This window comes from Macrobrachium nipponense, chromosome 3 (genome assembly GCF_015104395.2).
Source record: "Macrobrachium nipponense isolate FS-2020 chromosome 3, ASM1510439v2, whole genome shotgun sequence".
NCBI lineage: Eukaryota > Metazoa > Arthropoda > Malacostraca > Decapoda > Palaemonidae > Macrobrachium > Macrobrachium nipponense.
Genome location: NC_087202.1, coordinates 119,647,597 through 119,660,096, shown reverse-complemented (window position 1 = coordinate 119,660,096; position 12,500 = coordinate 119,647,597). Strand labels below are relative to the sequence as shown.

Below are 12,500 nucleotides of genomic sequence, written 5' to 3'. Positions count from 1 at the left end.
ACAAATCATTCATTTCAGACTTGACTTGCGTTTCTAGTACCATCAGCTTTTCTTTTAATCCTATTGTACAACCGATTTCTCTGGTCAGAGAATCCTAAATCGAATTTCCACCACTCTTGTCTTTCTTTCCTCCTCCTCCTCCTCCTCCTCCTCCTCCTCCTCCTCCTCCTCCTCCTCCTCCTCCTCCTCCTTTTCTTCTTCTTCTCAATTTAGTCCTGTTTCTATAAAGGATTGCCGTTTTGGATGAGCCGTTTCCATCTATGTATCTACCTGAGTGGTGCACCTCTGCTTCGCCATGTCCCTTCTCTCTAGAGTCTTCTTCCCTCACGTAATCTCTCCATCACTCTCTTGGTTTTCCTCGTCTTCTTCTTCTTCTTCTTCTACCTTCCATTTACATCTTCCGTTGTCTGCAGTCTCTGTTCTCCCGTAGGTCTGGGTCTTCTAAAGCTCCTGTTTGCTTGAAGGACATGTCCAAGCCATCTTCGTCTCCCTTTCACCATTGTCTCAACTACGTATGGAACTTCCGTGATTCATCTCTCTCTCTCTCTCTCTCTCTCTCTCTCTCTCTCTCTCTCTCTCTCTCTCTCTCTCTCTCTCTACCATGCTATATGACTGTTAATGTTATTCTTAAAAGTTTATCCACAAATCGGAAAAATATTTTTGATACAGTTCACTGTCATATCAAATTCACTTCCGTATAGCTATACTGACCGTACTTGACAAATTACTTTCATATACAAAAAGCATAAAATATAAATGAAACATTAAATATAGAAACATAAAACATAAATGAAACATAAAATATAAAAATTATAAAATATAAATGAAACATAATAAAAAGATAAAACAGAAAAAAAAAAAAAAAGCAAACCGAAGGTAAGACAATTACAAGCATCCCTTCAACCAATTAGGGGATGACAAAAATACAGGTTACCGTTCTTTTCTCCGCTGCCGTTTCGTCTGAAAATATAAAAAAACCCAAAAATTTAACTCTCATCACTCGAAGGCTATAAAAAAAATAAATGAATGAATAAAAATAAAAACGAGAAACAAAAACGAAAACAAAAAATCCACTTTCCCTAAAATTTGATGAAATAAAAAGTTGAGGAAATAATAACGTCTCATTACGTAACACGAACCGAAAACATGATCTTATTTTAATAGTATACGAATATTCTACAATATGCAGTCGTTAACAAACAAGTGTGTGCGAATGACGGAAAATTAGGTACAGCCGCACATAAAAACAACTCTTTCATATGACACTCAAATTATAAGGTTATTTTTTATAAGAAAAGTGAAACGCTCAAGTAAAGGATTGGTCTAACGTTAAAGAATGCGGTAGATTCAGGTTTATAAAAACGGAGGCTGAAAGGAAGAAAGAAAACCTTCCAGATGGTAAAGCTTAAATATCCGACATTAATAAGAAAAAGAATCTCATGACACATGTGCGTTCGAGTTTGGGAACAATGAAAATGATTTTCAACTCAGAAGAGCAATGACCTGAATACCATATGTCGACACAAAAGTATCAGTCATTATTATTATTATTATTATTATTATTATTATTATTATTATTATTATTATTTATTCAGTAGATGAAAACATACATATGGAACAAACCAACAGGGGCCACTGACTTATAATTCAAGCTTCCAAAGAATATGGTGTTCATTAGGAAGAAATAAATATATAAATAAATAAATATGTAGCAAAATGCAAGAAAAATAGTATGCACTGCACCCTCGCTTGAACTTGATAAGTTCCGACTGCACGACATCCTCTGGGAGGATGCTCCACAGAAACTCCTTTTGCCACAGAGAGAATTATTCTAAAACCCAACGAACACGTCCAGTAAAATACAAGTGAAATCTGGTTGGGTCTTCTCAGGAAGGAAATAAATGAAGGAATACATGAGTCTGTATCATGCTAAATTATCAGATCATCGACCCGCAACCTCGTCAGGTGGTCACTCGTTATTGAATGTTTATAAACTACGAGTTATTCAGTACAAAATGATCCCGAGTTACACATAATCAACAGGATGAAATTTTAATCAGTTGATTACGCTCATCTATAACCATTATCTCGCACACACACACACTGCAGACTGTAATGTTAACCAAAGGTGGAGATCTAATCGACAGGCTACAACCAAATAAAAAGTTCAAACCGCTCAAACGATTTTTTTTTCAAAAAAAGTTATCACAAATGTGAAAATTAACGTGAAAAAGAACAGAATACAATGACACCTGGTCGATAGCCGGAAACTTAGTTTCTCCATAGCAAACTTTAACCCTTTTAGCTCTCAAAACTAAATCTGCATTTACTGGAAAGCTCAACATCTTGATATATTCAAGAGGTTTTGTCTTTAATTACCACCATCACCCAGCATTTCGAAGTTTTGAACAATAAAAAAAGTTAGAACATATATAAAGAAAATGTACAAATGATGGGTGGAAAGAATAGGTAAAGAGATGATACAAATGAGAGAATGGTCATGAGAACCTTGTATCAACACTAAGAATAATAAACAGATATAATAAGAGAGAGAGAGAAAAAAAGTTTGTTACATGTTCGTGATGATGTGAACTCTAGTCGTGTTTCCAAGGGCTACCGTGTCGTTAGTGTGTTATGAATAAACCTAGAGCTTTTTATTTACAGAATCAATCTCCATGACAGCGAACTTTGACATAAGAACTGCATGAAGTCAAGTACTCAAAGGACAGAAACAGGCAGCAAAATTTGCCAAACAAAATTGATACGAAGTGGAGTGCGTAAAAGTGCCTACATAACTAGCAAATAACAGAATATAAGCGGAAAGAGGGCATCTTAGAAGGTGGGCAGTCAAACGCCTAAAAAACTTATCGATGAAAGCTTTAGAAAGAAGGGAGGACTGAAAGAGAAAGTTCAAGAGAAAAGCTCTGATTTGTGTTTAGGAAGGTTGAAAGTGCTACGGACTGCTCGCCCTAAGACACCTCAAGTGCAAGGCATTAATAGATTCCTTATAAATTAATGGAGCTGGAGAATGCCTACAGCAATTTCAAAGAAGGGTCAAGTGAATTGTTGCCAAAGAATAATATTCGATAAACGAGAACGATTAGTCTTAAAAAGATTAAAATAATATAATAAACTTGCAACGTTATATGAAGACACTGACTAGTAAGCGATCGGTCTGGACTCTTGTATTCTGTTAATAAGCGTGATGCGCATTCACTAACAAATTTTCATAAAGACTGGATGACAGCCATTTAAGGCAGACGACTCTGCCATATTGGCAAAATCATAAGGAGAATTTTAAGGGGGAAATTTATCTTAAGACAAGAAATTTGGGAAAGAGGAGGGAAGAAGGCCAATGAAAATGGAACGGAAGTGACGAAGCATCACAGGCAAGGCAAGTATGGCTGAATCTACTAACGTGTCATAACTTTTAAACATAATGAGACAATACAGAGGAAACACTAAACGAAAGCAGACGCAGAGAAGTGAAAACTCCTTGAATGATGGAATATACAATTTAGACCAAAGGCCAAGTGGTGTAGCAGGAGGAAAACCTGGCAGTTGCATTATGAAACAACTGTTAGGAGAGGGAGGAAAGTAAGATGACAGAAAGAATAAGAATGATGTACAGCAAAAAGAATGACATGGCTTGCAGCTAGGGGCCGAAGGGACGCTGCAAAAACCTTAAGTAACGCGCCCTATACTAGTGAGGTGCACTGACGCCCCTAACCCCTTATGGGAACCCGGAACAGGGGAAATCGAATTTCTTCTCCCAAATGTAAGGTATAAGATTATTTGGGTTTACAAAATTAATTTATGCATTTTCATTTCCAAATGCAAAACCGTGCAAAGTCCACAAAAATAAAATAAATTAACACGCATGTAGAAGAAATATGGCAATATAAACACTGAGTTCTACAACTTATTTTTCAGTTTTACCGGAACATGCTCTAAGTTTTGAATTTATGCCATCATATGCCATTTATGTAATCACGTGCAAATTAAGTTATTTATAAAGACCAACTTCTGAAAATACTGTAGTCACCATGACAATTAAAATCACGCACTAGCAACATTCTATACTAGAGGATAGGATCTCTCTCTATCGCCTTATCTCTCTATCTCTCTCTCTCCCTCTCTCTCTCTCTTATATAGATATACATCAATATATATTAATAATATATATATAATATAGTATATATATTATATATGGTGGGTGCGTATGTGTGTGTGTGTGTGTGTATACTCCGTACATACATACATACACGTAAATATAGATATGCATATATATAAAATATGCATATACATACATACACGTAAACACAGATGCGTATGTATGCATAATATCAATGAATGCCTTCTGTTAACCTGTTTCACTTTTATGTGAAAGTAGTTCCTCGTTCGACGAGTCTGTTACGTGCTCAACTACCGATCTCGGGGCCAGGGTTCGATTCCCCGCTCTACCAACGTAGAACCAGAAGAATTTATTTTTGGTAATTTAAATTCATTTCTCGATGTGGTTTGGATCCCCCAATAAGCTGTAGGTCCTGTTGCTAAGTGACCAATTGGTTCTTAGCCACGTCAAAATACCTAATCCTTCGGGCCAGCCCTAGGAGAGCTGTTAATCAGCTCAGTGGTCTGGTAAAACTAAGATATCCTTTGTTTATGTGACAGTGCAAGAGAATTCCAGCTACATTTTTCTCATATACTACAGGCAGTAACATCGATGAGTATGCTAAGCAATGCCTCATTACAAGTGCGTAACGTCCCAAAGGTAGGAATTTACCGTCTCAACTATGTGTTATACTACACGTCATTTTTCCTGTGATACATACACTAACATTTATTCATTTCATGGTCAATTTATCTTTGTAATTTTCTGACCCGTTGATGTTAAAAAGTGTGAGGACACATTCTATTCTATTACTGAAAACGTCCAAATAAAATCTTGAAATATTAATTCAGTTAATCAAACGGCAATTAAGACATCTACGAATATTACGAGATAAATTGTAACTTAGGGAAAAAATAGTCATCGAAAAGTAGGCATAAAACTCGTGTACTTGTGAAGGCAAATTCTCTGCCTGCATTTTAGCAAAATGATTCGGATGTCGTTATAATACCTGACACGGAAAAATTAATCCTAGAAGGTTTATTTTAAGTTTTCTGATTCAGCATCTTTTTTATTATCAATTTTCTGTTGTCAGAATTAATCCGATAAAACTGAGGGGTTGATTCAAAAAGTTTAAAAATCTTTATTGTAGTAAGACTAAACCAGAAGTATTGTATGAAGTTATCAATTAAATATCGAATGACTTGAAAAGTCACAAAGGGTTCTTTTTGTAGATTTATTATGATTAAAAAATCACCAGAAAAGTGTGAGCTACAATCAAACCTATCAATTCGTTTCCAGTTAAAGAAAAACGCTTGGATCAGCAGCTCTTCATGATAACGTGACGTGTTATAATGTCTGTTCTTGCTGCCATCTCGGTGATTTATTTGAACATTATACAGTTTAACTTTCTTGACTTTATTTTATATACAACGTAAAAACAGGAGTATACAGCGCTCACCAAGGATTAGATAACTAGATACGCATTCAAGCCAATCAGAAACCGAAGTATTATACAGTCTTAACGATGTGAAGATTTTTGTGTGACATATATACATAAGACCACTTAAACCAAAACGCGAGCACACACACATACACTCATAAATGTCAGTATTAAACTAAATTCAGTTTAAATTATACACAAGCTCCAATATGCAATTTTTACTTACGACCAGAGGCTGATTCATCTTTTAGTAAACTGGGAACTTCCCGCACTTATTAACAACAAACCAACGATATTTCGACATAAATATGAAATTCTAAAAAACTGCATTACCCAAACAGCGTAAGATGCCAATTTAGAAAAAAAATAACAAAAACTTCTAAATCATATTCTGCAATAGATGAGATATAAAAAGACGTTTACAAAAGGACGACCTTTTCATGGTAAGAGAGGAGTACGAAGATATAATAAAAATATTATACGAGAAAACGAAACTATTGAATACTCACTTGCAAAAAATGTAGCAATTGCAGTGCAGTGAGTGCAATGGCAAAGAATATATGAAAGGAATGGCTATTAGTTACGGACATTTTGCCCTGGAGAAAATATAATGGACACAATACCATAGCTACAATAAGCAGATATAGACAAAGGTTTGTATCAAGGAAAGAAATAAAAACCACGCGAAAAATGGTACGCATAAATGTTATATGTGTGTTGAAACGCACAGGAACGCCTGAGCTGGTGCAAACAGATTCACAAGCAATACACACAGACACAAACATACACACACTCATACATGTATATACATAGTATACATATATATATATATATATATATATATATATATATATATATATATATATATATATATATATATATATAACCGGGTGTTTCGAAATTAGAAGCCAACCCCCCCCCCCTCCACAGAACAAATGGAAAGTTATGAAGTGTTCTGCTATATCCTATCTCCAAGGACATCTTGAGTTTCCATTAAGCTATTTTTCATTTTCTATCTCTTGTATTTTCAGACTGAGTGACGGCGTTAGATACAGCCATGGCTAACGACTTGGAGATAACCCTCAGAGAGGCCAGGGATGCTGGCACATTCATTTCACGTTCCTGGATAGCTAAATTCATTAAGAGAGATAAATCCTTTGTTAAAATAAACTGGAACAAAAATCCATATCACTGTCATCGCAAAAAGAGTGAGAATCTTGGAAGACCTGAAGTCCTTTCTCAGGAGTCCAAAGATATCATAGCTGAGGCAGTGGGTAGACCAAGAACGTCTTTATGTAAATTGGTGCTTGAACTAGAAACAAAAAGGGGAAAGAAGAGAAGTTATAGTGCTGTTTATTGTGAGTTGAAAAAATCTGGTATTAAGCCATTTCATGTTATCAGCAAGCCCAACATCACTCAGCAACAAAGAGAAGACCGTGCATGGTTTTGTGGTTCATTTCTTAAAGATTGGGATGAAGCTGACTTTCTCCATGTTGCCGCATCAGACGAATTCTTCATTTACACACTCAGGAAGCCAAATCAGAAAAATGACATCATTTGAGCTGCAAAGTTGGATGATATCAGCAATGACGTGCGCTATCACCAAGTTGTGAAATTTCCTCAATGTTTAGGAATTTTTTTGTTTCACAGCCAAACAGTTAATGTGGATCATCAAAGAAAAAGGACAGTCATAGAATGGCGAATACTTCAGAGAAACTGTGCTTACTGGTGGAGTATTTCCATTCCTCAAAGATCCTGAAAATGTGTTATCTGTTGAAGAAGTCACATTTTTTCACGATAAGGCACCATGTTTCAAGGCTCTTCAGACATAGGAGCTGCTTTGAAACAGTGGTATTGATTTCTTCTCGTCAAGTGAATTTCCAGGTAGCTCCCCTGACCTTAATATGTGTGAAAACATTGGTAGTATCTTAAAGGCTCATGTTGAAGTGTGCACAGTGAACTATGATGGTATACCAAGCCTCGACGACCTGCGAAGAGAGATGACCGAAGTGCTAAGGGAAATGGAGTTTGAGTCTCAGCTTTTTTGCGATTAGCTGAAATCATACCCCTCAAGAATGCAGGCTGTGGTACAGGTAGATGGAGGCCACACAAAATATTAATACTCAGAGAGAAACTTAAATAAATACCTGTTCTGAATTACTTTTGTTTTTGTCCATATCAATTTTAGTTTATACTGTAGAGAGGGCCTCTAATTTCGAAACACCCTGTATATATATATATATATATATATATATATATATAATATATATATATATATATATATATATATATATATATATATATATAATATATATATATATATATATATATATATATATATATATATATATTACAGCCCGTTTGGCGTGACGCAAGGACGAAAGAAGTCGTTTCCAAGAGGCTGCAAGACAGTATTCTCGCAGAATTCAAAGGTGCCATGGTTCTATTTCCAACGCTTTTCCAGTACAATAAAAATACGTTTTTCTCTTAAATGGATTGCATGGTAGATGCAGGTTGATAATGTCTATAAAATATTCGGTCTTTATAACGGGAAGTCTGGGAGAGTGGAATATTCATAATTCCTCACAATTAAACTTCATGTGGTAAATTTTCATCAAGGTACTTTCTGATATTTGCATCCTGTTAATGTGATACAGACGGAAGGAAATTGCAAATGCAACAAAGTGCAGTTTTGAAAAGGATAAAACAGTTTATCAGTACGCGATCAAAATACTTAGGGAGTCAAATTTATAGCATCCCTGGTATAATAATAATAATAATAATAATAATAATAATAATATAATAATAATAATAATAATAATAATAATAATAATAATACTGGTATGAGAGAGAGGAGATAACCCCAGTATACGACGTCAATAACCTAGATGTTATGACGCCAATTTCAGTAGTCATAAGTTAATCAATCAATCATCCCTGGTAATGCGGAAAAGGAGCAGAAGCCATAATCCAAAAATGTGTCTCTACAAATCACTCGAAGGTAAACTCTTTCAGTAATCGAAGCACGTTAGTCCTTCCAAAAAAGATGTTGATCAATTGGAAGAAGCAAGAGGAAGTAAAGGGAAGTACAGAAAGAAGAGATCCCACTTATTAAAAAAAATAAAAAATAAATTAATAAATAGATAAATAGATAGAAATTTATTAAACTGCAAGAAGAATAGTATTAGGGTAGTAATGCATTGCATTTTAGCTCGGAAATCTAAAGTTCCAAATAACAGCGGCCTTTTAAACAGCGTCTTTGGAACCTCCGACGCCAAAAGTCAATTCTCGATCCATGCTTATCCATGTTTATCTCGACGCAATATCAGTAACTCGGAAAAAAAGCACAGAATAAAATAAGTGTAAGCTACCCTTGATTTGTGCCGTTTCGGTGCAACGAGGACTTCATAAAATACACTAATCCAATTTAACGGTAAAACGGTGGCCTTTAACTTCCCCCTTCAGTACATAACACCTTTTACCCCCTTTCTGATGAGAGTCGCTTCTTAACGCTATCACTGCAGCTGGGATACATAAATCTTCCGCGGTAATTAAATATACGCTTGCTAAACTATCTGATAATGGTATTAAAATTGTTATTATCATTCAACTACGTTGCAATGGATTATTATTATTATCATTCTCATTATTATTAGTATTGTCATTATTATATTATTATTATTATTATTATTATTATTATTATTATTATTATTATTATTATTATTATTATATGACTGTGAGGATAAAATAAGGCAGTTTTCTTGCGTGTAAATCTAGGCATATTGTTAAAAATAAAATACTAAGATTTACTCACAAGAAAATGGCTTTTCTTCTATCCTCACAATAATAATAATAATAATAATAATATAATAATCGATTGTAAGGGATTATCATTATTATCATTATGACTGTGAGGATAATATAAGGCCCTTTTCTTGCATGTAAATCTAGTATATTGTAAAAAGAAAACGCCAAGATTTGCTCACAAGAAAAGGGTCTTTCTCCCATCCTCACAGTGATAAGTCTTCAGTATCATTCCAGCCACCAACAATGGTCACTACGGGAATAGTTTACCAAACACAAAACTGATTCAAGAGGAGTCTTGCACGGAGCCCAAAAGCAAACGTTCATTGGTTATCTAATGTAGCCTACTTTGAAAAAATGTCGAAAAATAACAAACTGAGCCATTAAAAAAAGGAGTACCAATAAAAGCATGTAAATAAATACAAAGAACTTACCATCAGACTCATAAACCAGGTTTATATCTGAATATTTGCAAATCAATATTTATGCCTTAACACACAGAAGAATGCATGAACACGACATTTCCTGCTGACTCTATAACTGCATCCTGAATCTTTTTTTTTTTTTTTTTTTTGTTTTTTTTTTTTTTTTTTTTTTACCATTTTCCTCTGACATGCTCTTCTCAATTCCTTCTCATACAATTCATTTAATTACATTTGAGGAGAATGCGTTTATTTTCAATTCCACCCAGGAATTTATTCTAATTTCCTTGCATCCTACAGGGGTGAAAAATTGGTGTTAATACCTCGTTTGTTTAAATGTATATACCATATATATATATATATATATATATATTATATATATATATATATATATATATATATATATATATATATATATATATATACATATATATATATATATTATATATATATATATATATATATATATACATATATATATATATATATATATATATATATATATATATATATATATATATATATATATATATATATATATATATATATATATATATATATATATATATATATATAGTATATATATGTGCGTCCATGTGTACAAAAGGGATAAATGAAACGAGATGTAAATAAGGTTTACAAACAGTATTTTATTTCTCCCTGTGATACATGTGTCACTGTAGAAATAGCGTGTCACTGTGTTAATAATCATTCATATGTATGTGTAAAATATATGCACACACACACACACAACCATATAAAATATATATATATATATATATATATATATATATATATATATGTTTAGTTATTTATAAAACCACACAAACACATACACATATACGTGTATGTATATATAATATTATAGTATATATATAATGATATATACAAGTATATAATATATAATTATTAACATACTAAGAGAGAGAGAGAGAAGAGAGAAGAGAGAATAACAGAGAGAGAGAGAGAGAGAGAGAGAAAGTGGGGGGATCGATACCCATTCTAAGGGAGAGGAGCATTAGTAATCCACCAACACTACTAGACTATTATTAATAAAAAGAATAAAGGGATATGCAAGAAGTAAAAGGAATAGGTACAAATTAACAGGACAAGAGAACAGCGAGAAAAGAATGGGTGAATGGGTCGTAAGAACAGTGTAGGGTTTCCAGATAATAAAACGATGATAAGAGACTGTGAGGTAAATTCCAAAGATTAGCGAATGTGCTTCAAGGTGGTGGCGAAAGCTGGTAAAGTACCATCTTCCAATATTAATTTTTTCAATTCCTCGTTCTGAATCCTTTTCATATGTAAAGGAGTTATACCTAAGGTTACACGTCATGATCACGGCTTCTGATCTTTTTTCAATAATTATTTAATAATAATAATGAAGGTAGGAGACCCTCTCTTAAACATGTTTTGTTAAAGATGATGGCAGCATCAGTGGAATTGATTTTATATATGGTCTTTTCAATTCTTCTTATTATTCTCTTCATCTAGGGCTGATATTTGCTAATAGCTGGCCGATGTTCATATCTTGGTTAAAGAAATGTTTTCTAAAAATACTAATTTATTGTTATGATAACAAAAGTGATTAACAAATCTTAGTAATGGAATTCCGTTTCCAACCGTATCATCGGTTCATTTTCAAGGAAAGGCGAGCGTGAACTGATTGGAATGGGGTCGTCGCGGTATTTATTGTGTCCCAGGTGCTCGGTCTGATGGGCGCTGCGTTTTCATTGGCTGAACAGAGGATTAAGTCCCTGAGTCAAGCCGTCTTGCAGAGGTGGAAGCTCGCACTGCTCTTCGCGTGCGGACGCTGGAGGCTGGGAGCATAGTATTGGGCAGGGGCACCTGATTGGTCCGTTCGATCGGCTCTATGGTGCCGGCGGGCAGCGCCCTACGTGCCACCGTCGGGAGGAGTGAAGTCTCTTGAGTGGTGTTAAGGCTGGGTCTCTCCTTCCCGATGTGTAGGGCCTCTAAGAGGCGGAGGCGACGGTGGTCTGCTGCCTTATCGATAATACCAATATTAGGAATAATGTCCTTCCGAGTTATCTCTTTTACAAGGGAGTATTTCACAAGAAATACAAAGAGGATGAACGAGCCCTTCGTAACATCATCGAAAGGAATGTCTCCCCCACGGACCCTGCGAAAAAAGTAAAATTGATCATTTACTATAAAAGCAAGAAGACCAGTGGCCTGATTATGAAAAACAACCCAGCCCCTGTGATGCAGGACCCTCTCAAGAAAACTAACGTTGTCTACCAATACAAATGCCCTGTCCGGGAATGCCCCGGCGCCTATATTGGTATGACAACGATGCGATTTTCCAAGAGGATATCCTGCCACGCTCAGGAAGGCGCCATCCATAATCATGCAAAAAACGTCCACAATACCAGGATAACTCGGAAGGACATTATTCCTAATATTTGGTATTATCGATAAGGCAGCAGACCACCGTCGCCTCCGCCTCTTAGAGGCCCTACACATCGGGAAGGAGAGACCCAGCCTTAACACCACTCAAGAGACTTCACTCCTCCCGACGGTGGCACGTAGGGCGCTGCCCGCCGGCACCATAGAGCCGATCGAACGGACCAATCAGGTGCCCCTGCCCAATACTATGCTCCCAGCCTCCAGCGTCCGCACGCGAAGAGCAGTGCGAGCTTCCACCTCTGCAAGACGGCTTGACTCAGGGACTTAATCCTCTGTTCAGCCAATGAAA

General features: G+C 35.3%; 1 protein-coding gene across 2 annotated transcripts in view; it reads right to left on the bottom strand.

Moving 5' to 3' along the window:
- The window catches only part of LOC135222007 (forkhead box protein O-like), a 726,710-nt gene that overhangs the window by 582,249 nt on the left and 131,961 nt on the right, over positions 1-12,500 (bottom strand). For both annotated transcript variants that reach the window (XM_064260128.1, XM_064260129.1), the window contains exon 3: positions 935-960. In XM_064260128.1, coding sequence (XP_064116198.1) covers positions 935-960 — 26 coding nt within the window. The remainder of the gene's footprint in view (positions 1-934; positions 961-12,500) is intronic.